We start from the raw sequence: 14,864 nt of genomic DNA, 5'->3' as shown, positions 1-14,864 counted from the left end.
TACAGCCTTATATGTGCCAGGCATTTGTATACAGTCAAAGAGCTAATCTACTGATTTGAGAAGTGGCCAATCACAGTGCAGTATTGCAGGAATCTGACACACGCAGATAGTGATTTATTGAGCCACATGCATATTTATTTTTAACACCTATAATCAGTGTTGTTTTCGTAATCGCACAGCCACAGGTTAGTGAAGTGACGCACATGCACACAAATTGTGAGGGGTACAAGAGATACACATACATGTAGGCCTAATGTTTGAAAACAGCTGCGCCTACACACAACACACAGTGCGAGTAATGGACCTCGATCCATTGCAGGTTTACCGCAATATCTAAAACCTGTTTGCATATTAATTAAGTTACATTTTCAATTAGACAAATTTCCATTTGAAATTCGTACTCCCCCTCCCCCCCCCCAAAAAAATTGTTTGTTTCAAATGGCTCATGCTGTATTTTCAATGGGGAGCGCCAATAAAATCCTAAAATCATTCACACTATATTAACTAATGCACCCTTGTCACGGCTATTTCTTTCTTTAGGGGGAGACCATTCGCATGTACATCACAATCCCTCTTTTTGCTAATGCATTTTTTTTTTTGATTTTGGGGGGCTAGTGTAGTGTAACCATTACCGCTGTTTCATTAGCCCCCCCCCCCCCCCCCCCCCCCCCCCCCCAACTGCGCCTGCACCCAGGACGTTTTTTTTGGGGGGGGGGCTCAAAAAAAATTCCTAAAAAAAATGATTTTTTTTTTGGTGTGGGCAGACTATTTTGACGTTGGTGGCGCCACTTACCCCCTATTATACAACTCGAAAATTGGCAACATACATATCACCAAGGTCATATCATGGGACACACACACACACACACACACACACACAAAATGGACAACCTCTTGCCCCCCCCCCCCCCCCCCCCCCCCCCCCCCCCCCCCCCCCCCCCCGTCCGCCACTGGATTGAGTGGAGCTGCATTTTGTATCTTTGGGATTAATGATATTGTGATTTTCTTTTCTCTCTCAGTCACTGGAAAGATATCATGCCAGGAGTTTATGTGTCCATCCATCTATAATCCCGTTTGTGGCAGTGGTCATGTGACCTATGACAATGACTGTAGCCTCATAAAGACCCAGCTGTGTATGGATGGGATGCAGGACCTGGTCAAGGTGCATCATGGGATATGTGAAGACTTCCTGTATCTACAGGCTGAGGAGAAAATGAAAAAAGTGATTTAATTGATGGTCCATTGTAAAAGTTAAGGTAGTGATGCAAATAATCAATGATGAAGAGTAACACTGAAATTGATTATGTGACAGCAAGACTCAAGGTTTAAGGCTCAAGATCACTGCCTTGAAATGTATACAATTTATACATGAAAAAAAAAAACCCAGAGGTGCTATTGCAAAAAGTGTGGATTAACTTGCAGTCTTGCACTTATTTTATTATAGCCAATTATGAGATCATAAACCTTGAAGGTAAATATTTTTATAAGACTGTTATATGCTGCATACTGTGTGTATATTCGAGACATGTTTTAGTATTTCCTGAATAATCCTGTCATTTATGTGAAGATTGTTTAAGACTCTTTGCATTCAACAGTCATCTTGGCAGTTGTTATTGTACAAAGGTCTGCTGGTATGAATCCCTATAAACAAGCGAACACACCTCCAAGATGGCTGCAATGCAAAGGATCTATTCTTATATGTGTGTTAATGGTTAATTGGTGAATTCCACCTTGAAACATATTGTTGCTATGACTTCATGTTGTGCTTGAGCATTTGTCAAAAGAATGAACTAGCACTGGTTATGGCAAGCTAGGCATGCCAGTATGTACTAAAAAGTGTTTAACCCGAAGCTAGGCATGCCAATATGTACTAAAAAGTGTTTAACCCGAACCTAAATTTTGGTGGGCAAGCCATGAGTACCGAGTCCATCAAAATGCACCTATAGCAGTGGTGGTCCTGTGATGGATTTCAGTGGATTTGGTTGTGAAGCATTATGTGAAGCAAAGTCAGTGATAGATTTTGATGGACTGGTTACAGTTCTTAGTAAAAGACACCAGGGAGTTAGGTTAAACACAGTGTGACTTGATATGTACATGTATTGTGAAGACGGACCGTCAGAGTAATTTTGGGAAATTGATCAGTATCCTATCTGTAATAGAATGTGGATACACAGACTAGTGTGGGATGATCAACGTTCCACTTCTCAGATTTGTGTTCCTCAGAGAGTGCTCTTGTTTGCATTTGTAGTTTGACAAGTTTTTTCTTGATGTTACAGTTGAAATACTTGGATGGGTTAAGAGGAATATCGTTGTCTTGTTGAAGAAAGACATTTCATAGTTATTCATTAGTTATTATAAAGAAAATATTGTTGATACAGAAATTGGTTTTTTTTGGCTGTTCCAAATGCCATCTTGCGGTGCTGGGTAAAGTATGTGCCTTCATTGTGGAAAGGGGGTATGTTATTTGTTACATAACTTACATGACATGCACACATTTATTATTAAAATGACACTTAAAAAAAAATGTTTTGCTTTTTATAACCATTTACTATTTTGCCACAGATATTATGAATGAAATAAATCGGAATGATGCAACTTCTGGGGTTAAGTGTCTTATGAACATTGGGCTGTAAAAAAAACCCCAAAACAAAAACAAACATTTGTTATGAGGAATCAACTTAATGTGATGTGAAATGAAAGACAAGAGAAGTTTGAACTTCTTGAAGTGAAGCAAAGGAAGGCAATAATCCTATTCGTTAAGTGTAGTACAACTGGGTCCAGATCACTTTGGGAAAGAGTTCCATACCTGGACATCACCTGACACTCTGTGCACAAACCCTTGAGACAGGTTTGAAAATTTGATGTGTTTCTCAGTAAATGCTTCAATATTTTTCCTGCTAAATTGACTTCTTAGGACATATAATTGCATTCTGATGGTTGATAGGTAATTGCAGGGGAAAATAAGTGATGTTGATATATGGAATTCCTCCCTAAGAGGTCAAGGTAGTCATTGGAGCCCAAGTTTTAGGCCATGGTGAGGCCCAGGCAAGTCTAATTCACAAATGACAGTAACTCAGCCAGTTACTGACTGCATAGAGGAGTGTAGGCTGGCCTCTGGACCAGCCAATTGGGTTTTGTTTAAAGGTAGATGTTAAAAAAATAACATGCGTTAGGTTGACTTTGTGCAAATTGACATTTAACAATTGTTGACTGCTGCGATGAGGGATATGACATTTTGAACACCCGAGGGGATATGCACCCAAGGGCATTCAAAACGTCATATCCCACATCAAAGCAATCAATAATTGTTTTCTTGTACCTCTGTCTTGGATTATTTTGATTTTGATGTAAAAATCTCGAAAACAAACAGTAGTAAACACAGCAATCATGACCATCGAACGTCGGTTCACATGCATGTCGCGTGCTCGAAACAGCTGATCTTCTGCAAGTTGGCTGCTCCCACTCGTGTGAAAACATGGTGAAAATGGCGTGGGTACCAACAATACTAGCATTTCGTACATACCATATGAACGTGATATCCCATTGAGAGTGTGCCATGACTTTTTATAAACTTAACACGTGATCGTTCTGGGTCAATGAAAATACAGTATTTAAGACAGAGGTATAACAATATGCAATGTACCCTTTGGACTATACTTCCATAGTTAAATAGTGCAAGATTGTCAAACACTGGTGCTTTAGACTTAGTGTTTTTGCGTAACTAAATTTTGTAGAAAACTTAAATTTTTAGATTATGTGTAGTTTGTAGAAGATAATATTCTTTTTTACTAAAGCCAATAATTTATGCCATTACTGCAATAAAAAATAATATCTTTCAAGTGTAAATTATGTAGACATCGAGTATCGATTGTTGAAAGATAGAATATGGCATTTCCTAGTAATAAAGGTTATTCTGGAACTTTTCATGTTCATTTGATTGCCTGTCATTGCACAGCCAAGTCTCACAGATAAAGTGAAAGGACAATGTTAAATTTCAATCGGACGATGATTGAAATTTGTCAAGATGATTGAAACGGAAAAAAAATATGCTTGCATTAGACTGTTCGGGTTAAATTAACAGACATTGTTATCAACTTCACAGAGACTGTTGTCAACTTCACAGAGACTGTTGTCAACTTCACAGAGACTGTTGTCAACTTCGCAGAGACTGTTGTCAACTTCGCAGAGACTGTTGTCAACTTCGCAGAGACTGTTGTCAACTTCGCAGAGACTGTTGTCAACTTCACAGAGACTGTTGTCAACTTCGCAGAGACTGTTGTCAACTTCGCAGAGACTGTTGTCAACTTCACAGAGACTGTTGTCAACTTCACAGAGACTGTTGACAACTTCGCAGAGACTGTTGTCAACTTCACAGAGACTGATCAACTAATTTAATTTGATTCACAATTACATGTAGCTTTAAAATGAACTACATGTATTTGTTTCATTGGTTCGGGACCACATCCCTCTAAAACTTGTTAATGAAAGCCTAATTAAAAACGAGATTTGGGTAAACAGTGTTCTGGGTAAATACTGCATCTCTGACGACAAAAACTGCACAATGCCATCTGTTATATCCCGAAGTATTTATTTTTAAACAATTTTGGACAAGTATATCTTGCTTAAGGAGTGGTTTTGCTTACAGTTTTTATGAACATTTACGTTTTAGATGTCATGCCAAAAAAAACCTGACAAAATGGCACACCTGGAACATTCGCGATTAACATGCCAATGGGTATTAATGCCCGTTAATCGTGCGTCCAACTAATTAAGGCAAGTCTGTTCAGTGCATTTTGCACTAGAGCTCAGAACAGTCGTTCATCCTTGTGTGTAGTATCCGTAAGCCAAGGTTGCAAATGATGTGATACTCCTTACATTTTTGTATTCATAAATTGTTCAAGATAATTACCCACATTGTAGATTTTCTAAAACAACACCAATACAGAGTACAATGTAAACAGAAAAGTAGGATGCAAACATACCTTCCATCAGGGTCCCTGTATGATTACAATGTCAAATTGGTTATTTTTATAAAAACAGCAATGAAACAAACATTTACATAAAAAGGACAGATTTTATTTGTACTTGTCCAGTTACTCTACCAAGAAATTGATAGCAGATCATGAATGCATCAACATATTTTATACAAAACCTACCAAAAATGTCATAAAAATTAAACAGGTTTTTTTGCTCATTGGTGCAAAACTTTCTATGCAAAAATACATTCTGTGCCAAGTATTCCTTAAAGTCGAAATCAAACAAGTGACTGTTTTCAACAGAATTGCCTGGCTGAGACTGTTTAGGTAACTTGATACAGCTATGCTTTGACTCCCAGTGAGCAATAAAATAGCTGTGACCACAACTTGTCTGCTTTGTCTGTTGACCCAGTTTGACTAGTCAAAGTGCTTGCTTGACATATGATCTGACTGCTAGTGACTAGCCTTCATTAAAAGTATATTAGGGTATTGGAAGTGAATTTATTAGACTGTTTGTGACTGCTCAAATAGCAGGAGGGTTAATAAGCAATGTGAATTACACAATAAAACAAAACAGCAACAACACTTACTTGCAGATAGTTTCAATTTGATTTGCACGATTAGGATGACATGACATTTGACTGGAAAGATTGATCACCCCAAAACTTTTTTTGGCAATAGGACGATCATTTTCAATCAGATTTTGATGGAGAAAAAAAAACACTGAGTGAAACAATCTTTCAATACAACTACAGTGCAGTTCTTAACCATCAACAGATATTTTTAAGCCTACGCTTATTGCAAATAAAGGGCGAGTAAAAAAAATGTCCCTTTGGATAATTCCTTGTCTCCCCCCAAATTGGGAAAGTTCACCATTTTTTCTCTTCAGCCAACATTCGATCTGGGTATTGACCACATTCAGTACAAATGTCACTGATATTCATCCATGCATGCAAGGGATAAAGGCCTTTCTTTGTTACTACCCAAAAACACTCTCAACACAATGTTCAGAAAAGGCCTTTTGCTTTTGCTATGAACACAATGGCAACATTGAGAAGTACAGACATCAACCAAATGGAATTACATTCATTGAACTTGAAAGTGAATGACACATAAGGTTCATATTTTCACTGTCCTGCTGCTCGACCTTCCACCAGTCTTATTCAGATCAGTGCATAGTTGTGCCCATTATCCTCATGACTAGCTCTGCGGGTCATTCTTGTTCTTCTGAGGGCTTGGATTTCATCAGTAATTTGTTACGAAAATCCTGCAGGGTGTTTGGCACAATGCAGTACACCTGGTCCTTGGGGTACCCCACAGAAAAAATCTGGGCATTCTGGTGCCCCTTGTTCAGGTTCTCGTTTGCGCCTTTAAATAATGTTAAATACCCCCTTAAAAATATTGGGAAACATTGTGTTGGTAGTGTTTTGGGGTATATCACAAAGAAAGACATGTATCCTTTGCATGCATTGCTGAATATCAGTGACATTTGTACTGAATATGGTCAATACCCAGATCGAATGTTGGCTGAGGAGAACAAACTTGTAACCTTTTCCGCTTTTGTGGGAGACAATGAATTTTCCAAATAGCCATTTTTTTTACTCGCTCTGTATACCTGTAGAATCTGAGGCAGTAAGTCGTTACAGGTAGTATTTTAACTACAAGTAGAAAATCTATATCACTCTTGAATTATATTCACACACAAAATAATTGAATGAAAAATACTTAAAATAGATTACTCTTTAGAAAAATCAAGGCACTCTCATTCATTCTTGCAAAAATAGATTGACAATATTACACATTGAAAAACACTTATTTATTTGTGAAAATTACATATATCACAAAGATAACAGAATTCACACCTCAATCAGGAACTGTGAATATACAGTGTATGTGATTTAGAAAGGTCAAATTCACAATAAAATAATTCATAGAAATTAAAATTAATAAATATCTGTTGATACATTCTTTCATTTTAGATTGTTAGGACGGATTTACAATAGTTATAATTTTTCCACTTCAATATCTTCAATTATACATAATTCTCAATCTGATGATTATATGTACAAAGAAATAATTTACTTGTATGGAATGATTATTCACATATACAATAGATTACAATACCTAATTTAAGTCAACCTTAATATTCAAATTTCTTAGAGGAACATTATTGTTCAATTAGTGCATCAAGTTGAGTTGCAATAAGAATCACCTACAAAGTCAAATGATGATATTTGAGAGACAGAAAAGGCACTCTGTCGTATACTTTGGACTGAATATACTCTGGTGTAGATACATCAGCACAAAGTGATTATGCAAAGATTATTGTTTAAAGAAATGGTCACACAGGAATTGAAAACATTGTCTTTTAGTCACTGTATCATTACAGATTTTATAATATAATCCAAAATTATTAAGCAACACAGCAATCTCTTATCTCTAGCTGTGACTTCTATCTACCATATCTGGTCTATCATTGTCATTTCTCTCCACTTGTATTGTTACTACTCAATGCATACAAAAATATAACCTACTCTTTCACGTGGCACGCCCTTTTAATCTACATGTATATCTTAAGTTTATACCCTGGTTTTTTTTTCTTTTTCACACATAGGCCTACTATTTTTTGTTTTTTTCTTTTCTAAACTCTATGTTTTTTTAATAACCAAAATGGTTTTTAGTTGTATTGCAAGAAAGATGTTAAGCATTTAAACAACTGAAAACACCAAAAAAATATGCATATTTTGCAATGTTAATATGTTTGCATGTCAATGACTTTCATGGATTTACAACGAATTCCACCAAATGAACAAAATTATCCAAGGATTGCATGACCCCCAAAACCCCTGAAGTTTTTATGACAAACAAGGCAAACGTGAACAAGGCAAACGTGAACAAGTCAGCTTTAAATGTCTGCCAAATTTATGTGAAAATTGTGTTCATTGCAATTTTGTAGGTAGAACACTGTAACTGAGAGTGTACCACAGGCTCCGCCTCCACATTCTTGGTTCACACATTTGACTGAGGGATTTAACTTTGAAGTTTGCTATGTGTCATGATTTGTACAAACTTCCATGCATGTCTCTGTAGGACTGCAGTCAATTCGACCGTTTGTCAACTTGACTTGAAACATGATCCTTTACCAACACCTCCGTCGTATCAACTTGACCGTTGAACCAACTCATCCATTGACCAACTCATCCATTGACCAACTCGTCCGTTGACCAACTCGACTTCACTTTCAAGTCAACCTGACCATTTGCCAACTCGTCCGTTGTATGTACAACTCGACATATCCTTGGGTTGTGTGATTTGATTTTTAGTGTGCATAGTAATCATTCATATAGCATGAGTTCGTCCTGGCTTTTAGGGACGATTTTGTTACGCTCAATAAATCAGCACAGCCACTCCATGTTTACAGATGCAATCATTCATATCCAAAAGTAAAATTATTTTGCATCTATTAATAAAAGATGTATTGTCAATTAATTTTCCTTTTCTCTAACCCAAAAAATTAGTAAATAAATATGTCTGGCATGCGGAAACGGCAATTACGCATATGCATGTTCCGTGTTGCCAAGTGTATTTTACCTGTGTGGCACGGCGGGCCATCTGATATTGTCTGGTTGCGATCATGTGGGCCAGGACATGACTGTCACCTCATGCGGTGAACCGAAAATGAAAGACATTACTTTTTTTTGTAATGAGACTACGAGAGATAACAATCAAATCAAATTACATTCCAATGATATATTAAACATTTTCTTTGGTTTTGAAAAGTTTGAGTTATAAAAATAAACACAATACGACACCAAAAAAGACTGAATGTTTTACTGGTTTTTGCCATTTAAATTGTTATATTTCAAAGATCCAAGTTCGTATCAAAATGATTCAAAAAGTATTTATTTTGTTGTGTCATTCTTTTTCAAGAGGAAACAATGTCTTGCAATTTCATGGAAATCATACCACAAAATCTTTGGCAGTTCAGGGTTCACCACCGTGGACGTATTAGTGACGGTACACCCTAGCATTAAATACATGTATGGAAAACCAAAATAATATGAAGTAACAAATCAGCGAGACCAGTCTGCAGATACTGAGATAGGCTATGATAGATACATTTTAGCGGCCACAACAATGGGAGTAACAATAGAGCGCGCACAGGGCTAACTGAGAAGGGGGCCGGGCTGGGAGGCGCTAGGCTTAGAGCCTCGTGTTTCATCGGCCCACCATGACCGGGCGGCCAGCACGCATGGGCATGTTCGTTCATGCACACTAGTACATGCTCTACTGGGCCCCATGCCACAAACAGCCTCACGTGCAGACCATGCACCATATTCCGGTGAAAGTTTTCTAGGGGCTAGACGTCTGTATGGTTTAACGTGATAACCCGCCGAAGCAATAACCATACGCCACAAGAGGGCGCTATCACGACCAACCCATAATCACCCAAGAACCTGTCAGTAGCAATGACTAGGACATCTTTTAAAACTAGTGCGCATGCGTGACTTCTGCAGGCAATTACTGTCCATTTTCAGTCTCACACATACTACACACAACAGAAGAGCTGACCAGTGAAATTGCACAAACGTCTTGCTGCATCTTTTATATACTGGAAGAAATTTGAAAGTTTGCTTTGGAACACTACTTTGAATTTTTGTGAATTGTGTGCTGCATATACTAGGCCAAACAGGTGCGTGCGCATTACACAACGGGTTAATGGGTGAAATTTGTTGGTCGTGATAACGCCCTCTGCTGTGGCTTATCGCATATCAAACCATAACAACGTCTAGCTCCTAGACTATGGTGGAAGCCGTCGGGGTTTACCGTTATCCAGTTCGTTAGTAAAAACGTTATACACGCGCGCGCACCACTGATTACTAGCGCCCATTGGATAAACACTTTAAATTGTGTTAGCTTCAGGTTCCAATGGTTCTAATGCTACTTAATGGCCAGTGGGCATGGTTTAAACTGAACTAACATCATACTGATGAACCAGACACTGCATAGCTAGCTCGCCCGCCACTGGCGTCACGTGCCACTACATGTTTGTAGCGCCACGCCACACGGTACACTACGCTCATCACCGCTCGGCCCCTGTCCGGTCATGCCCAGTAACCCGCTATCGCAGCTGCATGCAGACCGACGTGTTTTATAACCTAATCATGTTATACTGTTTTTCATGACATTTTTACAAACATACTTATTATTTGGAGATGGTTAGCGAGTTGGCAAGGTGCCAAGTTGGCAGGGGCTGAATTGGTTAGGTGCCAGAGTGACCGACATTCAGTTCAGCATACGATTCAGCACTGCAATATTTTTATTTCACTCGTGCTCGTGTGCACTAGATGGATGAAAGCAATGTTTATTTTTTTATGAGACTGTGCCTATAGACATATCATAATAAAATCTATGTTTAGAACTACGTTCCCTTGTTGGCATATACATGTTCACACACAACGACACAGCGAACGATTTGGACAACGGTCAAGTTGACTTTTCCAGTTGAACGCACAACGGTCGAGTTGGCAAATGGTCGAGTTGACTTTTACAGTTGAACGCACAACGGTCGAGTTGGCAAATGGTCGAGTTGACTTTTACAGTTGAACGCACAACGGTCGAGTTGGCAAATGGTCGAGTTGACTTTTACAGTTGAACACACAACGGTTGAGTTGGCAAATGGTCGAGTTGACCCGACACTCTGTAGATACACAGAAGAAATTAGACTGCCCAAATTTCTGTCTAAAAGACACTCAAAAATATTGACATACGAAACCTGCAGCACTGAGTGTGCCTTGCCCTTGAGAGTGAAAATGAAATGGAACATCTACATGTACATGCAACAACAGTAAACAAGGGCTGTTAAACTAGAACATTTGACTTGTTACGTTTTCGTTTTCAATGGTAAAATATGAACAAAGGTAAATAAGATTACAGAAAAGTAAAAGGATGAATGACGACTGGAGATGGATTAAGGGTGGAGGTAATGCCGTGTCTAATTACCACAACAATATTTGTTGTTATGGGGTAGAGTAGGGTGAGTTGGGGAGGGGTTACATGTACCAGTTCAGTCATCCAGCTGACACAGCATAGCTACACCTCGATTGACCCAATGGTTGGCAGGACGGTCAGATGGCAACTCAACAAAGAAAACAAAGTTGGTGGAGTGACCGGTAGTGGACAGAACACCACGCCGAGCACTGGTCTTGTAAACTAGACAGAAGGATATCAAGATAAAGGTATAAAATAGGCAATTTCTTAAGATTATGTGCGCATCAAAGTGAACTCCAAAACATGGCTAACACTACTTGTGACAAATCTAAATGTACCTTTGTACACATGCAAAAGAGAAATGGCTAAAGAACTTTGGCCTGACCAAATGTGTTCACAATCAGTGGTTCAAATGAGAATATGGTTATAAACACAACTTGTAAGTGTGTCAACAGTTTTCACAAGCACAAATAATGCATCAAATTGTTTATAAATAACGTTTTTGACCAAGGCATATTTGTGACAACGTGCCTTGCTCACAGACAATAACCTCGGCTGATTTTAATGCAATATCATAAGAACATAGAATGAGACACAATATCATGGAGGTACTGAGGCCAAAATGTTGACCAGCAGATTATGTGCTAAGCAAACATCAGCGGATTGTGCTATACACATCACATGATCATTTCTGGAGCTGATGTTTTGCACGACACACAGCTTGCAATCATACAGACTTGCATATCAGCCCGAGGCATGACAAGACATTTACCTGGACATAAGTATGTGGTTTTCTGCTCAAATGCTGACTTTTCACCAGGTTTAATCCAGATCTGGCAGTCAAAGTCAAGGGACAAGGCTTGTATAAATGAAAAGGTCATCCTCTTTACAGTTGATTTGCCTGACTTTGGAAGACAGTATAACCTCTGTAGCTACTCACATTCACTAATGGAATGATTCTTTAGTATTTCCTGTATCACATAGTTGAAATCTGAAAACATCTGCCCCTCCCTCCCCCAATAAAAAATCAGTTTAAAAGGCCAATAATTTAATTTGCATTCCATGTAATGATTGGGCAATTAATTGGCACTCCAAATTTGAAAGGTCAAATTTAACAGTAAAATGTGCACACTAACCGCAATGGCTGATTTAAACATACATTTTTAACACCAGTTTTAGAATCAATGTTGTCACATCAATTACAAAGGTATCCAATCTTGTAATTGATCAGCCGTTCATTATAAATGGGTCACTTCATTGCCTGATGAGGACCGTTAAAAAACTGTTATCTAGGAGCTGCCCCTATGGAAAACCCAACACATCATTGATGAGGTCAGTATACAGGAAACTTCAATTAGCCCTCACCAACATGTAAAAAGGTGTGTCACTTGACACAAAATATGTAGCTGGATTAATTTGTTCAATAGTACAACTGATACTCTCTCTTCACCTTTAAAATGTTACAAAAAGGTTTTTATGTGTAGTCATTACATGTACATACAAACCAGACAAGTCTAAACCCCTTGCTATGAGTATTAAAGGATACAATGGGCAGCATATCATACAGGACTTTGGGTAAGGATTCAGCTAGAAGCTTCTTACTTCGGTCCCATCTGGCGCCCTCAATGTATAAACCTTTCACATAGATACCATCAGCCTAGAAGGCAAAGTAGGACAAGAACAGTCACATCAAGTCACATTCTTCATTTTGTTGTTATTGTTGATACTGAGAACAAAAAACAATTGTATTCAGACTTACTGGTCTACTGGGCACTGATGTTTCTTGGTCCATGAGTTCAAACTGGAAGCCCAGTTGGTCAATAGGAATCTTGTATTTCCTGGCATAATTCTGCATACTACCTGTCAAGAAGGACTGGGTGAAGTAGAATCCTGACATCCAGAAGACAGATGGCATCCCTGATTGTATCCAGTCCTGAAGGACAAAACATCCCAATCGGATGAAGGATCACATTGCAAGGCTTCACATTTAATTGTACAATGATGTAATCTTTTTCAATGGTCTCATCTTTGTTAACGATGTGTTTTATTGTAATACCTTGAAGAACTGCAGTCTTGCCATGAGATCTGTGATGTAGCTTCCCAGTGGTTTCAATGAGGGATAAGACTTGGCTGCCCACATGGCTGGTACCTAATAGCAGAAAACATTATTGAAACTACGATCCGTCTCGTCTGCTCTGGTCAAATTAGCAATAGCAGAATTATTCCAATTGACTTAAAGAAACAACCTTCACAGCCTCATATATATCTTGCAGATTTTGTGTTAAAATACTTACACTTTCACTTAAATAAACGAGGCCTTGCCACACCTGCTTGAATGGTTAATAGGGGGGGGGGGGTAATATTTAACAAGACAACTGAATAAGATGGAATTTTTGCGCCGGAGTGATACAAATCAAATTAGGTTTTTGCCCTTCACCAACGTTAAAACACTGTATACTCAGTGTGTTACCTCCCGAGTGAAAGTTGGAAAAAAAATCACTCGGGTGGGACTCGAACCACGGATCCTACACACAAGGATTAACGACTCGGCCCAACTCCTGGTTAGACGCGTGATAACGGCCTGTACTGGTGGCAAATACCATGAATACTTTTCAGCAAAGACCACTGCGCGCATTGGCTTTCTGATTTGCAAGGCTCTTTGCCCGATCTGGCCTCGAAGTCTGTCAAGCCAGCGAATTGTATTTTTGAATATTCATGAGTCTACGTTTTTGGTCTTTATTATTGAATTCTGATAAGTGATAACTACATAACCATGGTAACGCCGAGCACAATATCTTTAGCTTTAAGATGAACAATGAAATGTCGCTTTTGTTTCATCGGTTCGGCATCCTATCTCTCTAAAACTTTTTAATAAAAGCCTAATTAAAAACGAAATTTGGGTAAACCGTGTTCTCCTCGAAATTTGACGTTTATTTCCCGGGTAAATACTTCATATATGACGACAAACACTGCACAATACCATCTGTTATATCCTGAAGTATTTATTTTGTAAATAATTTGGAACAATTATATCTTAAACTAGACCTATGTGGTTGTGAGTGAACAACCACAGAGCTGTTCCCAACATGTTTTTGATTGTCTATTGCACAGTAAAAAATGATTCAATGATTTGTTCTAAACAAATTTTACTATTAAATTGAAATTATAATATGAATCGGTGATGGTCTTGAGAGAAGCTGGTTGGGTTCTGAAAACTTAAAACTGAAAATATATTTTTGGGAACAGGTCTGTTTGTACGATATATAGACATATAAGTAGAGATCTATGTCTGTTTGCAACAGAAGATAGGGCTTTTCCGCATTATGATTTGTTTTTATCAATAATACGTCCCTGACTATGCATGAACATAAAATCTGTCAAAGCTAGCCGAAAATCGGCTAAAACGGTCACTGTGGACAGGATTTGACCTAAGCAACACGTGCGCTGTGCGCGGGCTGACTGACATACGATATGTACAACGTACGTGCATGTACATGTACATTGTGGACGTCCTGTGCATGTTTTCAAGCAGAGGTATTGTCAACCTGAAGTTTTAAGCGTGCGCAGGGCATGTCCAAGTTTGCTTATTGCCTCGAAGCTTTGAACTGTTTTAGACCTACCCTTAAATAGACAATTAAAGTAAAAACTAATATAAAAACTGCCATGGTTGATTTTTCAGGAATTTTCTAAGGAAAAAGGGTCTTTTCATTATAACTTCCGGTCTGATGACGTCATCGGTAGATGATTGAAGAATACTATCAGCCAAGAGACTAACACCGTTAAAAGCAAGTTCATATCTATTACCACTTTCAAATAATAAGCCACTTCCGGTTTTGGCCTTTTTCGACCGGAAGCAAGGGTCACATGCTTTCACGCACACTGAATGAAATAAAGACC

General features: G+C 38.4%; 2 protein-coding genes across 17 annotated transcripts in view; one reads left to right on the top strand and one right to left on the bottom strand.

Annotated features, from left to right (window-relative positions):
• The window catches only part of LOC119741838 (mucin-16-like), a 61,280-nt gene extending 57,356 nt beyond the window's left edge, over positions 1-3,924 (top strand). For both annotated transcript variants that reach the window (XM_038217757.1, XM_038217751.1), the window contains one exon: positions 1,020-3,924. In XM_038217757.1, coding sequence (XP_038073685.1) covers positions 1,020-1,231 — 212 coding nt within the window. In that variant the 3' untranslated portion in view covers positions 1,232-3,924. The remainder of the gene's footprint in view (positions 1-1,019) is intronic.
• A 1,130-nt stretch (positions 3,925-5,054) lies between these two features.
• Positions 5,055-14,864, bottom strand: part of LOC119741854 (dynein heavy chain 3, axonemal-like) — a 146,206-nt gene continuing 136,396 nt past the window's right edge. For 14 of the 15 annotated variants that reach the window (XM_038217770.1, XM_038217843.1, XM_038217794.1 and 11 more), the window contains 5 exons: positions 13,024-13,116; positions 12,727-12,900; positions 12,514-12,624; positions 11,740-11,800; positions 5,055-11,189 (listed from right to left, as the gene is read on the bottom strand). In XM_038217770.1, coding sequence (XP_038073698.1) covers positions 11,044-11,189; positions 11,740-11,800; positions 12,514-12,624; positions 12,727-12,900; positions 13,024-13,116 — 585 coding nt within the window. In that variant the 3' untranslated portion in view covers positions 5,055-11,043. The remainder of the gene's footprint in view (positions 11,190-11,739; positions 11,801-12,513; positions 12,625-12,726; positions 12,901-13,023; positions 13,117-14,864) is intronic. The other variant, XM_038217780.1, reaches the window with a different exon arrangement.

The sequence above is a fragment of the Patiria miniata genome, unplaced genomic scaffold, assembly GCF_015706575.1.
Source record: "Patiria miniata isolate m_02_andy unplaced genomic scaffold, ASM1570657v1 HiC_scaffold_11, whole genome shotgun sequence".
Lineage (NCBI taxonomy): Eukaryota > Metazoa > Echinodermata > Asteroidea > Valvatida > Asterinidae > Patiria > Patiria miniata.
Note: the sequence above shows the minus strand (reverse complement) of the source record. Positions and strands in the feature narration are given on the sequence as shown.